This window comes from Grus americana, chromosome 3, assembly GCF_028858705.1.
Source record: "Grus americana isolate bGruAme1 chromosome 3, bGruAme1.mat, whole genome shotgun sequence".
Taxonomy (NCBI): Eukaryota; Metazoa; Chordata; class Aves; order Gruiformes; family Gruidae; genus Grus; species Grus americana.
Genome location: NC_072854.1, coordinates 35,390,540 through 35,411,699, shown reverse-complemented (window position 1 = coordinate 35,411,699; position 21,160 = coordinate 35,390,540). Strand labels below are relative to the sequence as shown.

Genomic DNA, 21,160 nt, shown 5'->3' with positions numbered 1-21,160 from the left:
TAGCGGGAGGGGCTACAGAGGTGGCTTCTGGGAGAAGCTGCTAGAAGCTCCCCCTGTGTCTGATAGAGCCAATGCCAGCCGGCTCCAAGATGGATCCGCCTCTGGCCAAGGCCAAGCCAATCAGCGCCTCTGTGATAACATATTTAAGAAGGAAAACAAAAGAGTTAAGGAAAGCTTTTGCAACCGGAGAGAGGAGGGACAAGATGTAAGAAACTCTGCAGACACTAAGGTCAGTGCAGATGGAGAGGGAGGGGGAGCTCCAGGCGCCGGAGCAGAGATCCCCCTGCAGCCCGTGGTGAAGGCCATGGTGAAGCAGGCTGTCCCCCTGCAGCCCATGGAGGAAGGATGAGGGGGCGTAGAGATTCCACCTGCAGCCCGTGGAGGACCCCACGCCGGAGCAGGTGGAGGCACCTGAAGGAGGCTGTGGCCCGTGGGAAGCCCACGCTGGAGCAAGTTCCAGGCCGGACCGGTGGACCCGTGAAGAGGGGAGCCCACGCCAGGGCAGGTTTGCTGGCAGGACTTGTGACCCTGTGGGAGGGACCCCACACTGGAGCAGTCTGCTCCTGAAGGTCTGCACTCTGTGGGAGAGACTACGCTGGAGCGGTTCGTGAAGGACTGTAGCCTGTGGGAGAGACTCCATGTTGAAGCAGGGGAATGTTGAGAGGAGTCCTCCCCCTGAGGATGAAGAAGCGGCAGAGACAATGTGTGCTGAACTGACCGCAACCCCCATTCCCTGCCCCCTTGTGCCGCTGAGGGGGGAGGAGGTTGAAGCCGGGAGTGAAGTTGAGCCCGAGAAGATGGGAGGGGTGGGGGGAGGTGTTTTAAGACTTGATTGTATTTTCTCACTGCTCTACCCTGTTTTGCCTAGTAATAAATTAGATGAATCTCCTCTCTACATTCAGTCTGTTTTGCTCGTGACGGTAATTAGTGAGTGATCTCCCCCTGTCCTTATCTCGACCCAAGCCTTTTGTTATACTTCTCCTCTCCCATCCCGCTGGGGGAGGGGTGAGTGAGCGGCCGCGTGGCACCCAGCTACCGGCTGGGCCTAAACCACGACACATATGTTCCTTAAAAATGAGCAAAATACAAGACTTCCTTCAAAGTGGCACATTATTATTTAAACAAACAAAAATAAAATCAAAGGTGAAATTAAAAGAATTTTCTTCCATTTTTGGATGTGCTTAAAACTCTTTGAAGTAGGCTGCAGAAACAAAAAAATTTGCTGATAAGCTAAAAAGAAATCTCATATAAGCAGAAAAATTTCCTTACTACTTTTTTCTAGATTTATGTATTATCTTAAGATAATACAAGTAAATCCAAGAAAGGATTTATATCACTATGTTAACTTGTTCAGACCATTCTGCACTTTCCAAACATTCAGAAAAGAGTCTTCATTCTCCTACTGCTAGCTACACAGCGGAGAGAAACTGGCAGTCATAACTATCAGGACGGTTACTTCACCATCCATTCCAGGACTACACAAGGAAGACAAATACCAGGATCACCCATGAGCAGTAGGAAACACTGTGGAGATAAGAGCTTCACTGACAAAAAAGTTACTGAATTCTCTGATTGTCTAATGCCTCCTTTCTTTCATATTTAAGAGAAGTTTGCCACTTTGGATTTTGGTGCAATAGGTAAACCCAAAGTCATTATAGTGTTGCAAACAGGGAAAGTATGAAAATCTCCAGAATGCTGTCTGTGAAGCACCTGGACATCCAACTGAGCATGTTAAAGTCTTATCTGGGACAATATGACAGCTACTGCAGAAGTGTAGGCAAAACCACAATAATTTTAGTGGAAGTGTCTAAAAATCAGTATTGTACATGACAAAAAAATCACCTCACTATCTCACATAGGCATACAATTATTAAAAAAAATAACTAGATAAAATTTTAGTAGCAAAGAGAACACATCTGGGAGCTTGAAATTCCATGGAGACACTTGGGATTCTCTTACACCCCTCCTTTCAACAGCAAACTGAGTAGATTAGCACTAATGAAGTCACCAGTGGCATGATCGTGTTCATAGATCCCTTTATGCAATTTGACCAGCAAGTACCATTTTTACTGGAACTTCTAAGTTGCTTCTAAGACATCACCCTTTACGTTTAGGCAGTGTGAATCTGTATACCAAAAGCCAAGGACTTCTTGTGAAACATCAAAAAGCTCAAACAAAACAAAATGTTTAAAACAACATTTAATTTTCAAACCCTTCTACGTTAAATATATTCATTCTATTTTAAAAAAACCTTACCAGTCAGAACACAGAAATAACTACTACTTCTGCATTCAAAGAGGGATTCTTGTTAAAAAACACACACAGAAATTCACACTATATTACTGGAACCATCAAGTACCAGAAAGGGTATATTTTATTACTACTTACCACCGAAGAAATTCCATTCACTACTTTAAATGAGTAATAAAAATTATAATTGAAATTGCTTGCCATCCTTGCCAGAATTCAAAAAAAGAAACAGAACTGCAGTCTTATTCACAAGCACCTACTAAATTAGTGATGTAGCAAGATGCAAAATGGAGAAAGTCTTCAAGCAAAAGCAATCTATTTCTAACAAATTCCACAAGCCAATCTGAAAAATATTCCAATACAGTGACTTAAAAGATCTATTTAATTAATACAAAAATACATAAACCCAACAAGAGCGTCAACTTCTCAAAGGAATCAGGATAGCAAGAATGAAGAAAAAAAAAAAAAAAGAGAAATTTAACTACTTAACCCCATACCTGCGCAATCCTAAATCAAGCTGAGCCTCATCACTGATGAGTTCTGCCTCACTCTGGGCAATTCTCATTGCAAGTTCACGATCACGACGTTCCTGTTCAAGCATTGCCTGGTGCTGGGTTTCCTCTTCTCGTTCTCTAGCTAGCTGAGCCTCAATTTCAGCCTGTTGTATGAAAACACAGCTTTAACCTTATCCAGTCAAAGCCAAAATGCTACATAAGCAAACGATTAGAAAAATATGCCAAATAGTACATTTATAGCTTTCAAAACATGCAAAATTTACAGAACTGAAAAAGTAACAGCATTAGTACTTAGTTTGACTCAAGAGAAACAAAACAGCTACAGATTGCAACTTGGTTTTCATATAGTTTATCAAATCATTATTGTCCACCACCTGTATTACCTTTTCAAATTGAAGTGCCAATCAATTATTCTTTATTTAAAAAACCACGATGCTTTTTGTTAGCTATTATGAAAATTAGACTTCAAAAGTTTTTAGAATCATTAAAACTCAGATGAGACAGAGCAATATGGTTACTCCTCCACAGCAGTAACACCCTTGATTTTCTGCACTTGGCATTATAGGACTTTGCAATAGGCATTGCTTTGCATGTAGGTCCACGGTTCACTTTGAAAAGGGATCAAGACAAACACCGGAATCCTCTGTGGACTTGATCCGGCTTTGAATTTAAGCAAATGGTAAAATCCTGACTTACTGCAATGTAGAAACAATCCAGATATACTGCCTCTGCAGAGCAAAACTGTAATTCCAGTTTACCATCATTATTTAACAAAGGGTTTTGCATGCACATTAAGTAAAACACGACCATCCAGTTCATAGTTCTGAAAGCCATGCATGCCAAGTCTTTGCAGTGCCCTTCTTGGTGCTCAAAAGTCAAAGGAGATGAAGTCACTTCCCGCTCATCATCTTGAATTTGCACCACTAAAGCAGCGCAGTAACACCAATGACTCTACCCTATGAATCCCACTTTAGATTAACTGATAGGAACAACCACCAGAAGGAGTGATAATGAGTAATTATCCGTATGCAGAAGAAAGAAATACCCTACTGGATTATATATCTGCTTTGTATCCAAACTGAGCATTTCTAAGTAAAAGCGTAAATTACATTCTGCATTGCAGATAGCCACATCTCAGAAACAAAGAAACATAAACAAAGACAATCCTTAGAGATGCTCACAGTGCTGGCAGACCAAGTTTTTAAACTCTCTGGCAACAGGCCATCTTGTTTCCTCAGTGGACAAAGTTTAATCCATTTAAACTGTCCCTGAATGGAAACGTATCCTATGAATTTCTCACAAAACACATCTGCAATGGTCTCCAAGCAATGATTTAGAGACTAGTCAAACAGCAGCTTACTCTTTTTATGTTTAACTTCTGCAAGCTGGTAGTGTTTATTATTCTGATACAAGTGACAAACCCGATAACACAGGAAAGATTCATTTTTCATCAAAGTTAGGCTATAATTTCTCTGTTAGTTCCAGTGACTTGTTTATCAAGAACAAAGGTGAGGTGATAGAAAAGAGTACACAGATGCAAGGAGGATAAGCAGTGCTAGGCTAACTCCAGGGATAACAAGATACAGGAGAAAAATTCTGCTTCTGATTAATCATGGACAGGGCTTAAAAGAGTTTGCAAACATCAGTGACCATGGCCCTGTGCTTGCTACAACTGCCCCTACAGAGAAGCTTTTTCTCTCTAAGACTGCTCTCCCAGGTGACCCAGGCAATCTCCAAGACAAAAGGAAAACAAGAGTATAGGAGCCAAACCCACCTCAGAGAGAGAGTTCATGATGGGATCAGTAAGAAGTGTCAAGAATCGAGGGGGAGAGGTGGAGGAGCAGGGTTTGAACTGCATGGATGTAGTCAACTGGGCTACTGGAGACAGTCCTGTATCCTCTCACTATTACCAATATTCTGACAGTGTTTACAGTTAAGCTGGTACATGACACAGCCTGAGTCCAGATGTGACTTCTAGTAAAAGAGTGCCAAAGTTCCCTGAAATGGAACATCTACTAAAACTTCAAAGGCTAAACTAGGATTCTCCAGTGTTGTGCGTTTTTAAGTTTGAAATAGCTTTAAAACCCCTTTGAAAACAAATGTATCTTTACTCAGAAGACCTAAACTTGCATGTGGACTAGAAATAGGTGACCTGTCTTGGGATACCCTAGTCGTGATTTTCGCCTTACTTTTACTACTGAAGCAACACTGCTGAATGACTCCAAGACACGCATTTATAAAATGAAGCTGTTAGGCTCAGTGGAGAACCAAAGCTGTGAAGAAGATTAAAAAAAAAAGAAAAACAAAAACCCACAACCACCACCGCCCCAAAGCCCCCACACAGCTAAAACATTAACCTGAATACGCTTTTCTTCCTCTTCCCTCTTTTTCCTTTCTTCCTCTTCCTGTTTTCTCTTTGCCTCAATTTCAGATTTCCTATGACAAAAGGAGGAGAAGGAAATGAAAACGCATTATTACGATGCAAGTGAACAATGGAAGCATTTTCCATAAAACTGAATGGTAATCCAGAAGTCAGTACAGTCCTGATGACAGGACACTACATGTAAAGAGAAGAAACTTTCCAAGTCCACCTGTAGTTACAGCTCCATCATATCATTTCTTGCACACTCTATTCTGACTACACTTACCTTATAAATCACTGGCAAAGGAAACATTTTAAAACCGCATAGCCCACGTGGAGTACAATTCAAGTGTCTCTCTTTAAAATTACGAGTATTAAAAACAACCTCATTAAAGTGCCTTCCTATTTTCTTCTCATTCTATAACCAGCAACTTATTCAAGACTCACAGACGTCTTTCCTCTTCTTCTTTCTTTCGTTTTCGTTCTTCCTCTTCACGTCTCTTTCTTTCTTTTTCCATTTCCTCCTGGATGCGTCGTAGCCTCTCTGCTTCCTCCTCTTGCTGCTTCTTCTTTTGCAGTGCGCTCAGAAGCTGCTCTGAGCTTCTAACCAGCGCATCATATTCTTTCTGTATCTGTTCCCTAGTCATTATAGTGGTCTGCAAAACGAAATAGTAAGAGGAGATTATATTCTTTTACATTTGTACTTCACTTTTAAAAATGTATATTGAAAAAAAATATTAAGTGAAATGACAGCATTGAGCAGCATAATTAAATTATATTACACTTCAGTGTGGGAGAGCTTGAGCACATCCTTCTCCTCCTTGCTAAAATCCTGACGATTCATTACTCTCATATGAAACCATACGACGTAATCTCCCTTTTATCACTGAAATTAAACACAACTTCGCTTTAAAACTGCCTTCATTTTTTAAACCTTGTAGTTTTAAGCACAGTAAGAATTAATTTCTGTTGCTAAGATGAAAACTAAGGGCCTCCTATGAGCATTTTGTGTTGTGTTGTGTCTCTACTGGTTATTTACAGCTCTGCCTTTTATGTCATAGCACAGAATAGTTTCTCTTAATATGTGTGCTAGCACTCAGAAAAAGCACTGGATTGTGCTGTGACTAACCTTTTTAAAAAAGGTATTACTGGCAAATAACAGGTTGAAAATAGTTAAAACAATAGCTTTTGCTACATGTTTTCAAACCTCATTGACAGCTACAATTTAATTTCATTTTACATTTCACATTGATGTCTACTAAGAAAACTACGATATGTGGTGTTTGCTGACCTTTTCTGAGGGTGTATCATAATGATAATCAAATTATCTTATTTTTATTAGAAAAGAGAACTATAAGTTGACAGGTTAACTCTATCGCCTTTTCAACCGTGATTTTAAATAGAAAAATCTTGATATGTGACACTAAGAAAGCTGTAACATTGGATAAAAAAAAAAATTGACACATCAATTTTTTTCTAACATTAATAAATGCCAATATGCTTTCATTTTGTCTGTGTGCTTTTGTGGTAAGAAACTGAGAACTATAGACCCTAAAAGCATTGTCAGCAAGGTGAATTCTCTTTACTACCAAGTCTGAAAAAAATTCATAACTGGAATATAAATCTCTTCACTCTGTGATAAATGCTTGTATGTTTCAGCCCCGATTTATTTTAAACATTGCTAATATGCATTATTCCAATAATAAAGCAACAGGCAAATTATCAACACTCGTCTCACAATATCAACATGCATTTTTGCTTTAAAATCTCCAGCGCCAATTTTGAAAAACAGATAATTATACCAAAGTCTAGATTATGCGCCCATTTTCAGGATTCACTTAAATTATATTCACAAATGATTTTAAATGTGACTTACCCAGTGCATATGAAAATTAAGACCTCTATAGTAAAATGTCTTTTCTATTAAGCAAAATATATTGGTCTTCTACTTTAGATTTTTTTAAAAGATTCCAGTAATAAGAAACTATTTCTCTGATTATCATACCTTAATTTTGGTCATTGAAGCATCAATAGAATACTCCAGCTCCTTGACCTGCTTGCTTGTTTCTGCCTTCCCCTCCTTCAGAGCACTTACTACTTCATTAAATTTATCAAGTCTCTTCTTCAGTGTACGCACTTTTATCAGGCCATCAATGCTATGAAGGTAAGAAAGTTTATTTGTATCTTGAGATGTTTTACAAGGTGATTTTTAAAACTACTACTAATCACTCACATTAAAGAGGTAGATACGAGAGACAACTTATGCCTTCTGATAAAACTCTCTCTCTTTTTTTGAAATTCAAACATTATCACATGAAGTAACTAAGCAATGGAACCTTTCCCAAGCAATAATTACAACTAATTAGCAGATGGTGACTCAAAATGGAAAAATGAATTTTTATTTTGAGAATTAATGTGGGGTTTGGGGGGGGTGGGGGTGGGGGGTTGGTTGGTTTGTTTCAGTAACAAATCATTAGTATCCACTAGAGCATTTTGACTGGATTGGATAAAGGTTGAGTCATGCCACTTCAAGAGCAATAATGGGACTGAATCAGATAAAATTTAACTACGCAGCAGGAAACCCAGTCATTAGACTCCACGGGCAGGGGGAAGTCTGGGGAGAAATCCAGGAAAACTTGAAACTTTTTAAAGAACCAATACTGGAGGCCACACACAGAAGTTACACTCTGTGGATACAGTCTTCCTAGAAAGAAATCACTGAACTGGGATTCAGGAAAACAACATACAGAAAGTAGAAACTAAATCATAAAAGATGAGTATAGAACAGCTTAAAAATATAGGGAGGTGGTCAGAAATGCCAAGGTACAAAATGAAACATAACAATAAAGGGATGTAAGAGAAAACATTTTATAAGAATCCCACTATCAAACAGAAAGTTTCATCTCTATCAAAGAATAAAAAGGTGTCCACAGAGCTTAATGACAGAAGTAGTTTTTCTGTCAGTATTCCATGCAGTCAGATTAAAGCTAATGGAATTACTTAATTTCAAGAGGAGACAAGACAGACAGAAGATAATTATTTTTAAGATAAAAATGAAAGGGGGCCTATAAAGGAAGGTGTGAATGAGCAAAGGACAAAAATTAACGAGCTTAGATTTCATTTAGAGAGACTTAACTAAGGATTTCTAATAACTAGGCTATCACTGAAGGTTTCATGAACACAGAACTAAACAAACATCTCTTAGGAAAGGTTCAGATTTAGTCTATTCATCCTCAGGAAGAGAGGAGGAACACGACAACTCTCAAAGTCTCTTTCAGCTGTACTTCGCATCATTCTAGGACTTCAGATATATTTAGTTAAGCATAGTAAATCTCCTCTTTACATTCACAAGAAAATATTATTAAAAATCCATTTTCTTCAACTAAGGAATATCCTCTTACCGTGGTTTGTGCTTTCTCTTGCAAAGCCACATACGAACAGTCTTTTGTATTTTAATGCAGGCACTAGCTCGATATTTTATCTTATTTTTCACTGTAAACACACAGAAGATACTGAGTCTCAACAGTTTATACAATTTAACGCAACTCCTATATTACTCACACACTTGATGGCTCAAAACTGTGTATAGACTACATGCTTCAGAGCTAGGTCCATACAGGAACCACAACACTTATGACACAGCAGACAAAAGAATTCACAATCCTGAGCTGGGTGTAGAGGATCCCACCCAAAACAAACAGGAAGATTTAAGCGTGTGCACACTCCCCCAGCCTCCAGATTCACTGACATCAGTAACCTCAGTGAAAAATCACTGGACCTAGCGAGCAGGAAACGCTCAGCTGGAAGTCTAAGTCCTGCACTGAAGGGTAATCAAATAGCCAACATCTGCTAGACATAATAAAGTGGCTGCAACTTTGTTGAGTGTTTCTCTGCAATACTGAAATGAAAGAACATGAAGAAAAAACCTCTAGCTGCTGTTCTTCTAATACAGTCTTCATCTATACGACTGGGACCAGGAGGCAAGTTAAACAGAGAATAATGTTAAGGCACAGGCACGAGCAGGAGTGCTGAGCAGCTCAGAAATGCAAGAATAAATGCAGTTTTTATGTATCTACGGGAGGAAGCATAGACACCTAATGATCCATGCTGCCTTTAGTCATCAGCTGAGCACATGGTTTGTGAACACAGTGATATTTAACTACCGGACTAAGGTGATCACAAAGATGCACTTTACTTTTTGTGTATCTATCTGAGCTCTATTCTGGGGAGAAAGTTAGCCTCTAATTTCCCATAAAACACTGAAAAAAGGTAAGGCACATCAAACCAGATTATTTCCCTGGGTTTCTACTTTTTGGACATGGTGACGGACTTTCTGTCCTATCTTTCTGAAAAATAGACTAAACAGCATAAATTTCTAGGTCAGAAACATGATTTTAGTGTTACAATTTCTGATGTCTGAAACCTGTATGATAAGAATTCACAAATTCTATTTGCTCCAGTATAAACAGCAACAAATAGTTCCCAACCAATGACCGTTGTAGATGTTACAACTGTGCTGTTCAAAACGCACATGAGGCGTGAGGTCTTTATGCTTTTCTTCCCAATCTTAATGTATACTTTGTACCCTCTGTGTTACAGATCCCTGACATCCTGCATCAGCCCTTTCCCCATCTTCCAGACATCTTTACTGAAGCACCCCACAAGCACCAATCTCCATTCCACACCGCCTCATTCCTACTCTGCACAGTGAACTGGGCAGGCCAAGCACTTACAAACTGCGTATCAATAGCGACAGGCACTTATTTGCTGCCCAGCAGTAACTGCTGGAGTGGAGATGTGTGCCCCGGAATTCAAGTCAGTGCTTTCAAACACTCGGTTTCTGTCTGGAGATGACAACCTTTGTGCAGGCACTTCCCAGAACTAAACAACTCTATGATGTCAGCAGAGAGTTGAACTACTGTTCTTTCCTGCTGATGTAGAAGCCTCTCCCTGGAAGACTTGTAATAGCTACTTATTTCTGTGCAAGTGTCTACCTAGGCTTCAGTAACACCCAAGCAGACTGGGCACGGGAGATTTGTGGTGGGCTGTATGTCCCACTTCGAAAAACCTCTGCTCTAAGCCTTCCTATATGTATAAATCTCACCAATCTTGAAAGCAATTACTCAGACTTTAGTACGTAACCATCTGCTATAGATGTTCTTAGCCACATTTCGAGGTGATAATTGCTTTGCTTTGCTATATTTTTAGCAAACATTTTGATTTAATAAAACATGAAATACATACATTTAATCACTGAGAGAGAACACCATTGAACCTTTTTCCAACGACTGCAGATAAGCCAGCGATTCACTCGTTTAACTAGCTCTGCTAAGTGATCCGGATCGGATTTCATTATCTGATCAAACTCTGCAAACTAAATATATAAAAAAAAAGTTTTACAAATTAGGAGAACAAAGAGTGTTAGACATGATTATTTAAGAGCATGTTGAGTTAAAAAGGTAAAATATTTTTTAATGCAAACTGTATGTCATCATTATATCAGCTTTCAATTAATTCAAATGAGCAGGTATGTCTGGCATCACTTTATTCTTTAATGATAACAGAAATGACTACTAGGGCTTTTTGTTTGTTTCATTTATGTGCAACATAGCATTTTGAATAATCTATTTGTTAATCACTAAAAATATTTATTGCCAACATTTTTAAAAATTAATTTTTCTCTACATCCTGAACACCTGCTCTGGCATTCCACAACTTCAGGACACCTCTAATTCTGTATCTGGGAAAAAATAAAGCCCCAAAACCACTTCTCAATTTTAACCTTTGTATAAGAGTCCAACTAGATGCAACCTTTTCTGAAAATCCTGCACGTACACTTTTCAGTAATTATGACAATAAGAACATTCTTGTGGACTACAACAACTTTCTTTTCTAGTCACAACAGCTCCCTACTTCACCTCCTTTCTCTGCATAGCAGCAGCAGCAATGCTCAGAATCACAGAATGAGATTTCAGCTCTAAATAGATTTTACTAGAAAATATTTTTCCTTTGCTTTGACTTGCTCTTTTTTATAGTCAACAAAAGCCTTAAGTGACTGGTAGAACATCTGGGAATACTGCATTAGGAATACAGCAGCATTAGCAACAAGACTATAAAACCAATTATATCAGGTTGGTTTTTTTTTTCCATAGAAAATGAACAATATTTACAAAAAACCCTGGGCAACCTTATTTAAGTTGGCCATGCTTCTAGCAATGTGTTGAACAATGTCAACTTCAGTGGTCCCTTCCAACTAAAATTATTCTAAAATAATTCATGAACTCCAAGAGAAACATTACCTTGCCAGGTCTAAAAAACACCTTGGTTAACCCAAATTTGTAATCATTTTCATTCAGTCCCAAGGCTTTAAATAGTGCCTGAAAGACAGAAAACAGCTAGGATTATATTCTGCCTCCTTCAAAAGAAAAGAACAAAAAAAAAGTTCAAAACACAATCCCTCCCACAATACAATTTCTGTCCTGGATGATACAGAAGATGAATTAATTTCTTTCTTACCTTGCAAAAAAGCCGAGGATCCAGTCGAGCCAATTTGTCAGGCAAATATTTCTTGTACATATTATATAGTTCATGAAATGAAGCTCGTGAAGGGAAACCACCTTGCATCAAATCCAGAACAGACACCATTCCTAGATTCATAGAAACATAAAATCACAGAAAATGGGTGTGTTTCAATTATTAGATATCTCAGCTAACACTGACTGCCTCTAAATGCACACAGGAGTTTCTAACACTTCGCCGCTACTCCACTCTCGTGAGACTCCAGCTGGAGTACTGCATCCAGCTCTGGAGCCCCCAACATAAAAAGGACAGGGAGCTGTTGGAGCGAGTCCAGAGGAGGGCCACGAAGTTGATCAGAGGGCTGGAGCACCTCTCCTATGCAGACAGGCTGAGAGAGTTGGGGTTGTTCAGCCTGGAGAAGAGAAGGCTCCAGGGAGACCTTATTGAGGCTTTCCAGTACCTGAAGGGGGCTTATAAGAAAGATGGGGATAACCTTTTTAGTAGGGCCTGTTGCAATAGCACAAAGGGTAATGGTTTTAAACTAAAAGAGGGTAGATTTAGACTAGATATAAGCAAGAAATTCTTCACTGTAAGGGTGGTGAAACACTGGAACAGGTTGCCCAGAGAAGCTGCGGATGCCCCATCCCTGGAAGCGTTCAAGGTCAGGTTGGAAGGGGTTTTGGGCAACCTGGTCTAGTGGAGGTGTCCCTGGCCATGGCAGGGGGGTTGGAACTAGATGACCTTTAAGGTCCCTTCTAACCCAAACCATTCCATGATTCAACTGCTACAGTAATTTAAGGGAATTCTATTGTTCTGGACTGAACTGCTGCTCTGTTAACTTTATGGGCAACACAAAGAGATGAGATTCAGCTCCAGATCAGGAAATCTAAATTTATGTACCAATATATGGCTCCATGGCTTCTTACATATGCACCTGGTGTCTGAACTCTCATTATCATCAATGGAAAAAAAGTCAACGGAAATTACATCAACTCTTCTTGCAAAGAGGATACCTTACGGCTGTTCAGATGAATTATTTCTAGGGTTCTACTGACTAAAATGAGAGCTAAGTTACTAAGAATCTAAATAACTTTATGAGGCATAAATAAACTACCTTCTAGAAAGCAACAGTTCAGGCAAGGAAATATTGCTTCCATCTAACATATTTCAAACTTCGGTTAATCTATAATACCCAAAGTAATAAACAGAGGTAAAAATATCAGAGGCATACACTACCTGAACACTGAAGCTGAGAAAGGATCTGTCCACCTTCAAAATGGTGATTTGTCATCTTTAAATTAGGTTTGATACAGCGAATAAAGCTAGACCCCTATGACCAAAACAAGAACTTAGTAGAATCTACACATTTTTAAACCTCCTGAAATAACAGGCATTTAAGAATTATGGGGGGGTTAGGGGTGGGGGGAGATACAAAATAATAGTATTCTAAAAGAGAAATGCTGATCATATATGAGAGAAAAAGTCTCTCATATATCAATTTTGCACTCTAGTCTTAGTCTTGATGTAACTGATCTCAATGCTCAAGCTATTAATTGGATCCTCAACTTTTGCATTTTCAACTCAACTGTTCTTCTTAATATTACTAAAATGTAATTATGATTTAGTAGTTTAGCTTCTACTACCCTCATCATCTACAGTCACATCACCTAAATGCCTCAATGCCTATTTCATGCTCCAGGGAGACCTTATTGAGGCCTTCCAGTACCTGAAGGGGGCTTATAAGAAAGATGGGGATAACCTTTTTAGTAGGGCCTGTTGCAATAGCACAAAGGGTAATGGTTTTAAACTAAAAGAGGGTAGGTTTAGACTAGATATAAGCAAGAAATTCTTTACAATGAGGGTGGTGAAACACTGCAACAGGTTGCCCAGAGAGGTGGTAGATGCCCCATCACTGGAAACATTCAAGGTCAGGCTGGACGGGGCTCTGAGCAACCTGATCTAGTGAAAGGTGTCCCTGCGGGGGGGTTGGACTAGATGACCTTTCATGGTACCTTACAACCCAAACCATTCTATGATTCTATGAAATTACATCAGCTAAATTAGTAAATACTCATTAGGGGAATCAGGTTCTTTGACCATTTGTGCATTTACAGCCTATCACAAAAGTGAAATTAAATATTTTAACAGCATTACTGAATCTGAAAACAGAATTTAATAAATTATCATCTGCCTTACTTCTAAATAACACCTCTAAATCTTCTGCAAACTAGTCATCAATAATAACCAGTGAACAGTGGGAAGTAAAAGTGACAAAAAAGGAGACTGAATAAATATGACATCTGTCTGGGCTGCAAATTGTGCAGAACTTGCATTCTACAACAACTTTTTTAAAGGTAGTGGGGCTTTTTACAGTAAGTCAATAATCACCTGCACAGCGAGATGTTTCAAAAGTGCTACATAACTGCAAACTCTAAAACAATTATTTATCACATTTACTATAAGCCATGTTGTTGAGATAATTGGTTATGACTTACGTCAGAAAATTATGAACCTGCATCGGTATATATACTTACAGTACTGTGAAGCTTCTCCAGAAGCAAATTTAACTGAGTCTGTAAAAGAAAACAGGTATTTCAAGAGTCTTACCATGACAACTACAGAAATGTGCACACAGAATAGTGGTATAGCATTACTGCATGCATGTTCATTGTTAGTAAATCAGACAGAACTGATAAATCAAACATTCACAAATTTTAACACACGAAATCATGCAAGTGTGCATGAATGGTCCTGAGGAAATTGCTTTTGTTTCATTGTGCAACAATACTGTATGGACTAGTTACTACAACGTAGTTATAAAAAAAAAGTGCAAGTCCATTTGGGAAAATAAAGGAAATAATGGCTACGTAATAAAATTATGAAGAAAATGAGACTGATCAGTAATAATTAAAAGAAATAGACTGAATATTTGTGAAAGGCCTAATTTAATCTATAATAAGTATATATTTGTATGTTAAATAATTGACACAGAAAACACATATGCTCAGGGTTTTCTTGGGTTTTTTTGAAACTAAATCAACATTTTGGTAAATGAACTTGCATAATCTATTTTTCATTCCAAACTTCCAAATTTTTAATTCTCTGTTGATGACAACAGACTGTAATTTTTAAATCACATTTACTGAGGCTCGATTTAAACATACTATGATGAGAAAAGACCACAGCTGTATGATTAATTGGGGTCAAGCCTACAGGATCACCAGAGACTTCAGGCTATCAAGGAAAATGAGTTACAGTTGCTACTGAATGTAATTGGTAGGGATTTAAAATATTCCGGAACCACATCAGGAAAACAGTTATACTTTTCCTTTAAAAATGTGTCTGTTTTACCACATAGATTACTGCTGTGCCAGCCTTTCCAGTTTATTAGCAAGCATTAAGCATATAGACTGAACCAAGACAAAATTCTGTATGTCTTAACATATTCCTCATTTTCTGTACAGGGACCAAAATTGAAAGGATCTGACTTTTGACTATTGTTTTTTTAACCAGATCTTTCAATTACCTTGAATCCAAGAAACCAGACACGCATGGGCAATATGCATCATCTACAGCTGCCAGTTGTCCTTCCGTGGATTAAATTGGTTTGGGTATTTATTTTTTTTTAACTTATCATGGATATGGTTAGAAAGAGAGAAGGAGTGTCACAAGAGGCATGACAAACACTAATAACCTCCTGCTCAGTTCTCACTTACACATACTCTTTATATCTACTTGAATATAATCTTTGTGTTTTCTTAAGTTAGAAATGCTTAATTTCAGAGTGGACAGCCTAATAATTTTCGTTAACAAAATATGTTTCCGCTACAGGAAAAATACCCCTTCCTTATACTTTGTGATTTGACAAGAAATAAGCCAGAGCCATTCTCAGGTAAATTTCACTAATGAAATGATCATATGAATAAAGCATATTGCTAAAACTACTGCTCTTTCAATTATGATGAATTAATCCATCATTACCGTATTAAGGTAAAATTATCCCAAAGATTCTTGAGTAGATCTGATGAACTAATTAATCATTATTTCCTCAACTGGTTTATGTGAATTAATTTTAATTACTTATAAGGAAGGGATGTGTGAAGGATTTCATAAAGAAAAGTCCCTGCAACATCATCTAATAATTCATGTAATTAGAAGAATTCAAGACTTACATACTGACACACTAAGAATTCTTATTCTTAGAGAGATGAAATTTCTACTAAGATAATAGAACTTATTTTGATGACATCTGAAGTGAAATTTTCAAGGCTATTAGTGTTCATCAGCAGCACATGTTGTGTCTGGGAAGGTAACACTAAATGAATTACTGGAAGTAACACATACATTCAAAATGCCATGAAACTTGAAAACATTGAAAAAATTATAGATTGATGGGCCAGATCCAAAGAGGACTTAAATCATGTTCTAGGTGCAGAGGTGAACACCAAAGTCCAAAAGGCAATCCAAAAAGTTCCCCACTCAATTGCTGCTTAACTTAAAAATTGCCTCCCTTTTTACTTCAGCCCTCCTTGAATAATGGTATCATTCACATGTCCACATCAACTGGATGTGGAGTGCTAAATCCAAGAAGAATCGAGAACCCAGATGGAAGTGCAAATTATCTCAAAGATCCCACAGTTGTTTTCACTTTGAAAATGCAGTTATAAAAAACCCAATGGATGCTAGCTTCACCTACAACAGACTAATGGTCGCAGGGCTTGCTCAGGAGATGGCTTATCTGTATGTAATTCCATTTTTCAGTCTGATCATGCATTTTATATTAAACCAATTGCTACAGTTTAGTTCTACAACCACTATATAACAAGAAGGAGGAAGAAATAATCATCAGAGCAAAACTCAAGAGACCAGGCTGCCCAATTCCCAGTTAAGTACCAAAACCACTACCTTACAAGTCAGGCTCTGTCTCCTACTCTTCCTGGCCCCATCAAAATTCAATTTCTGGCTATATAACAACCCATTTCCACAAGGGTATAAGGAAAATCCCCTATGTCAGATTGACCAATAACTTGGTGCTACAGAAAATACAGTAGACAAAAAACATTGAATACACTATAGACCTGAAGCAGAATACTGTTGCTACATGAAAAGCAAGTGCTGCTACCATATCCTTCCTGTTCTTCAGCCCCCGCAGTTTTAGAGAACAGTTCTAAACACTAGTCACAAGATACAATTATGCAAAAAGGAATTTATCTTGCAGTCCTGATTCAGCATTTAACCTTGACATGGAGCAGAAACACTCTTCTGCTATTGGCAGTGTCCCACTCTAGAAGGTTTTTGGATTGTCTAAGATACCTGCTTTCCCCAGGGACTGCCTAAGTAGTCTAGGTAGGAACATGATGTGGGGTTTTACATGCCCTAAGTAAGGTAGCATACCAAAAATGTTGCAGCACTTGACTTGAAGGCATACAAATCCTTCATTGGATCTGGCCCAGATGCGTTGAGAAGAGCTCTTGCTGAAATTGCAGCAGCTCTCCCAACAGTAAATCCATGAGATTGAAAATTTTACCTGCAGCCCATGGTTGTGCCTGCTTTTCATCTCTTAATTCCCCTATAGTTCTCTTTCTAGCCATCCTGAGCTGGAATAGTCCAGCTAAAATAAAACTGCTGAATGAGAAAAGGATGCAGAAAACATTTGGAGAAGACAAGGTTTGAAGGTCAGCTTTACAACAAGCAGAAGAAAGGAGAAAATGAGGAGAAGCATCAGATTCAGGTATTGCGAAAGGAAACATTCAGCACAATGAACATCTTTCTGTGAAAGCCATGACTATCTTTATATTTTAGAAGAGGAAAAACAGCGGTTAGGTTAGATACTGAATTTTGAGAATGGCAAACTGTAGCCAATTGATACATCTTCTAGAATGCACAATTAAGATAGGATGGAAGAACACCTTTTGTCACATTTAGAACTCCTTAAAGTCCATAGACTCCAAATTTAGATCTCAAGTCTTTAAGCCCTTCGAATAAAGACTTCCATGTGGTTTCGCAAAATTCTGACTTAAAAATTACTGTATAATCCCTGTAAGGACTATTATGAAACATCTTTTTGACAGAAACGTGTAGGGCACAGCTTGAATATACTGGTTTCTTATAATTCAATAGGAAAAAAAAGTCTTTTTAACAAAATTTTCTTTGTATGAATCTCAAGTTACCACTAGTTCTCCCAAACTTAGATTCTACATATTTCAGGTAACTTAAAAGTGGCACATATTACAAGATAAGATTCTTTGCTATATTATGTTACCTTGAATTTGTTTCCCACACTGATGAAACTAAGTTTCCCAGCTTTTTGTTTGGAATCCTTGTTGTTGTTTGTGTTAGACTCAAATAGCTGTCGAACAAACTTGTCCTTGGATTCACATATAAGAGATTCAAGGGACATGTGCAAAGCATCGTTGTTTTTTTCCACAAATTGCATCTGAAAAGACAACCCAAGAAATAATAGCACATTTGTTTCACTGACTCATTTACTTAAGTCTTAAACAAAATTAAAGAAAACAAAGTTATATACTTAATTCAAAAATCAGCAAGAATACGTGGCGTAAATATTCATACATTATTTCAAACAGCTTTTCAACTGGACACACGAAACACTAATGACAGAGAGAAAAGATACGCTTAAATTTGAAGGATGTTGTTGGAATCATGAAACCCAAAGTAAGGTTTAGTGCCTTTTAAGAGATTAGCTGCGTTTTTGTCAATGATTATCCTCCTTGTTTCCATTTCCAGCATGCAGCACATCATCACTTAGGAGTTCTAAGAAGCTTAATTCTTCACTGCTTGAAATATCACTTAAGGTCTGTTGTGAAATGGGAATTAACATGCACACTTTAATTGGTGCATCCACAGAGTTTGGAAAATGAAATGAAAAAATGGTTGTATTAGTAGTACTATGACTATTTAAGAACAGCTGATTTAATAAAAGATATTGTGCCTTCCTACAAACCTTACCCCTCTGGTTTATTTAAATTGGCTCGCTAACTTTCAGAAGTTAAGAACAATACATTACACTGAAATTCAGAGATCAAGACGCTAGTACCCAATTTTACTCTAACAAAATTCTCAATAGATTTTGGTGCAACTTTAATAGTGACTTTGATATTTATGCACAGGAGAGGCCAAGACGAATTTGAAGAAAATATGAAGTTGCCAGATATCCCATAAAAGGATTTAACAGTGATGAGAATCAAAGGACAAACACAGGCCTCCAAAATTCCCTTGGAGTATGAAAACACAAGACTGGAATATGAATGCAGCCAGAGGAGCACCCTCATCACGAATGATTGTGAGAACTGCCACAAGTGCAGCGAGCAAGAGAAACACATAACAGGTGAGGTACAAGGCAGCTATTGTCCAAAGGTTTTAAGGCCCAAGCTAAGAAAGACCCTCTGAGGGAGAGGACAAATTAAATCAAGCATGTTGGCATAGGTTCTGAACAAAAAACTACCTCTTATCTGATTAGCTCTGACAGCAGAGCTTTGGTGCTCATACCTAGCTCCTCTGTTCCTGAAGACTCTCTTAATATATCATGATGAGGAACACAGTTAAACACAGAGCACTTGGAACAAACGTGTTCCAATTTTATTATTTTGATATTGACTCACTGAGTGACTTCAAAAAATCAGGTAGGTAACACAGAGTGTTCAATTTTCTTATTTGTAAAATGACCTACAGAATGTGTCTATTTCAAACCAGCACAGCAATCATTATCATTCTTGGAATATTTTGAAGTAAATAAGAACAAGCCCTTAAACTACACATTTTCAAATGTCAAAAAAAACATCTTTGGAAGTAGCTTCCCTTTTACACATTGGAGTTACAGACCAGAACAGCAAGGCATTCTAGATTTTTCATTTATCCTAAACTCCTATTTTTTTTTTAAAATATGTTTTAGATATTGGCTTCAGGTGTTTAAATGTTTTTGTATGATGAATAGTCAAAAAAGTACAAGAATCTGGAACGTATTTTGAGCGTAGCAATGTCAGGTATTTTGTATTCTTACATGAATGATTCTATTTCCAGTAGAAATGGAAAACAAAAAGTATAAAATGTAATTTTTAATATAACATAAACAGTGATTGCATACGGGGATAAGAGTAACTTTTCAGAAGCATGCTTAACAATACTTTTATATCACGTAGTATATTCTTCTCCCCAAAATTCTGTTGATATAAGACCTGCAGTTGATCATGAATCAATATATTTAATATTGACACCATTACCTACAGATTTGTATCAAACTCGTAAACAAAATATGTCACCAAAACAGTCTGTAATCTGAGAAGTTAAAAGAAACTCTCAATTCTGTCACATACTCACAAAATTAGTTTCAAAGCTAAGATACATCAACTTTTGAATTTTTCTTCTGATGCAAGGAAATTCTGTAATTTAACCTATATACATTGAAAAATATAAAAGTACTACAAAGTGTAACAAAAATAGTTTTGCGAAAGTAAAATTACCGTCTCGTAGCATACTGCTCCTGCAAAATGTCGGATAATAAAGCCTTCATCATCTCTGATGTTTCTGTGAACAGCCAATTTAGACTTTCTAGGAATCTGGAATTAAAAATTTGAATTGCAAAGAAGAATTACATTGGAGAGTGAGAAAAAGTTTATTATTAAAACACCACCATGATTCTACCAGGAGTACTAGGTGTTAAAAATGACATTTCCTGCAGTACAGTTGTGATGACCACTACCATTCCCATTCAAACCAAGATATTCTAAAACCTTATTTTCATTCTCATTCACACCCTTAGATACCTCACATTCAAAATAAAAGTCACCAGGACTGCTAACACCAGCTAGTTGATTTACTTTTTTGCCTTTAATCAACGGTTTCTATACCATTCATTCCACAGCTGATGAATAGCCTTATCAGCTGAAGAGGATTAGATAGAAGCTTAAAATATGTTTTTAGATGGTATATTTTAAAAGGCAACCACCTAGTTCGTCATACACATAGCAAAAGAAATGTTTCATTGCACAGCAATCCAGTTAAGCAAGATTAAGTGGAAACAATGAAAAGTAAATGAATGACAACTTTATGTGGTTCCCTTTGCTTGCATTTTTTTCAGCAGGGAACTTCCCCCCCCCCTTTCAGAAGAAGTCATAGAATCATAGAATGGTTTGGGTTGGAAGATACCATGAAAGGTCATCTAGTCCAACCCCCCTGCAATGAGCAGGGACACCTTTCACTACATCACGTTGCTCAGAACCCTGTCCAGCCTGGCCTTGAATGTTTCCAGTGATGGGGCATCTACCACCTCTCTGGGCAACCTGTTCCAGTGTTTAAGTCATGGACAAAAATTGCATTAATTTGCATTAATCTTCCACAAAGTGCTGTATGTTAAAGAATTAACAACAACAAAAAGGTTTTCCTTGTGTGTTCCCTAGTTTCATCTCTGAAGTGCTAGCTAGAGACACTATGTGAATCTGATATTCTCCAAAGCAAGCAATTTTTGGAAGATACAACAAAATAGCTCAAGTGATAT

General features: G+C 37.7%; 1 protein-coding gene across 8 annotated transcripts in view; it reads right to left on the bottom strand.

Annotated features, from left to right (window-relative positions):
- MYO6 (myosin VI) overlaps positions 1-21,160 on the bottom strand; it is a 112,718-nt gene that overhangs the window by 16,407 nt on the left and 75,151 nt on the right. For 7 of the 8 annotated variants that reach the window (XM_054821266.1, XM_054821267.1, XM_054821268.1 and 4 more), the window contains 12 exons: positions 20,127-20,222; positions 17,909-18,082; positions 14,181-14,219; positions 12,883-12,976; positions 11,644-11,774; positions 11,427-11,504; positions 10,372-10,501; positions 8,529-8,619; positions 7,133-7,283; positions 5,575-5,783; positions 5,123-5,201; positions 2,748-2,908 (listed from right to left, as the gene is read on the bottom strand). In XM_054821266.1, the coding sequence (XP_054677241.1) occupies positions 2,748-2,908; positions 5,123-5,201; positions 5,575-5,783; positions 7,133-7,283; positions 8,529-8,619; positions 10,372-10,501; positions 11,427-11,504; positions 11,644-11,774; positions 12,883-12,976; positions 14,181-14,219; positions 17,909-18,082; positions 20,127-20,222 (1,433 nt within the window). Of the gene's footprint in view, positions 1-2,747; positions 2,909-5,122; positions 5,202-5,574; positions 5,784-7,132; positions 7,284-8,528; positions 8,620-10,371; positions 10,502-11,426; positions 11,505-11,643; positions 11,775-12,882; positions 12,977-14,180; positions 14,220-17,173; positions 17,272-17,908; positions 18,083-20,126; positions 20,223-21,160 lie in introns of those variants that run through there. The other variant, XM_054821274.1, reaches the window with a different exon arrangement.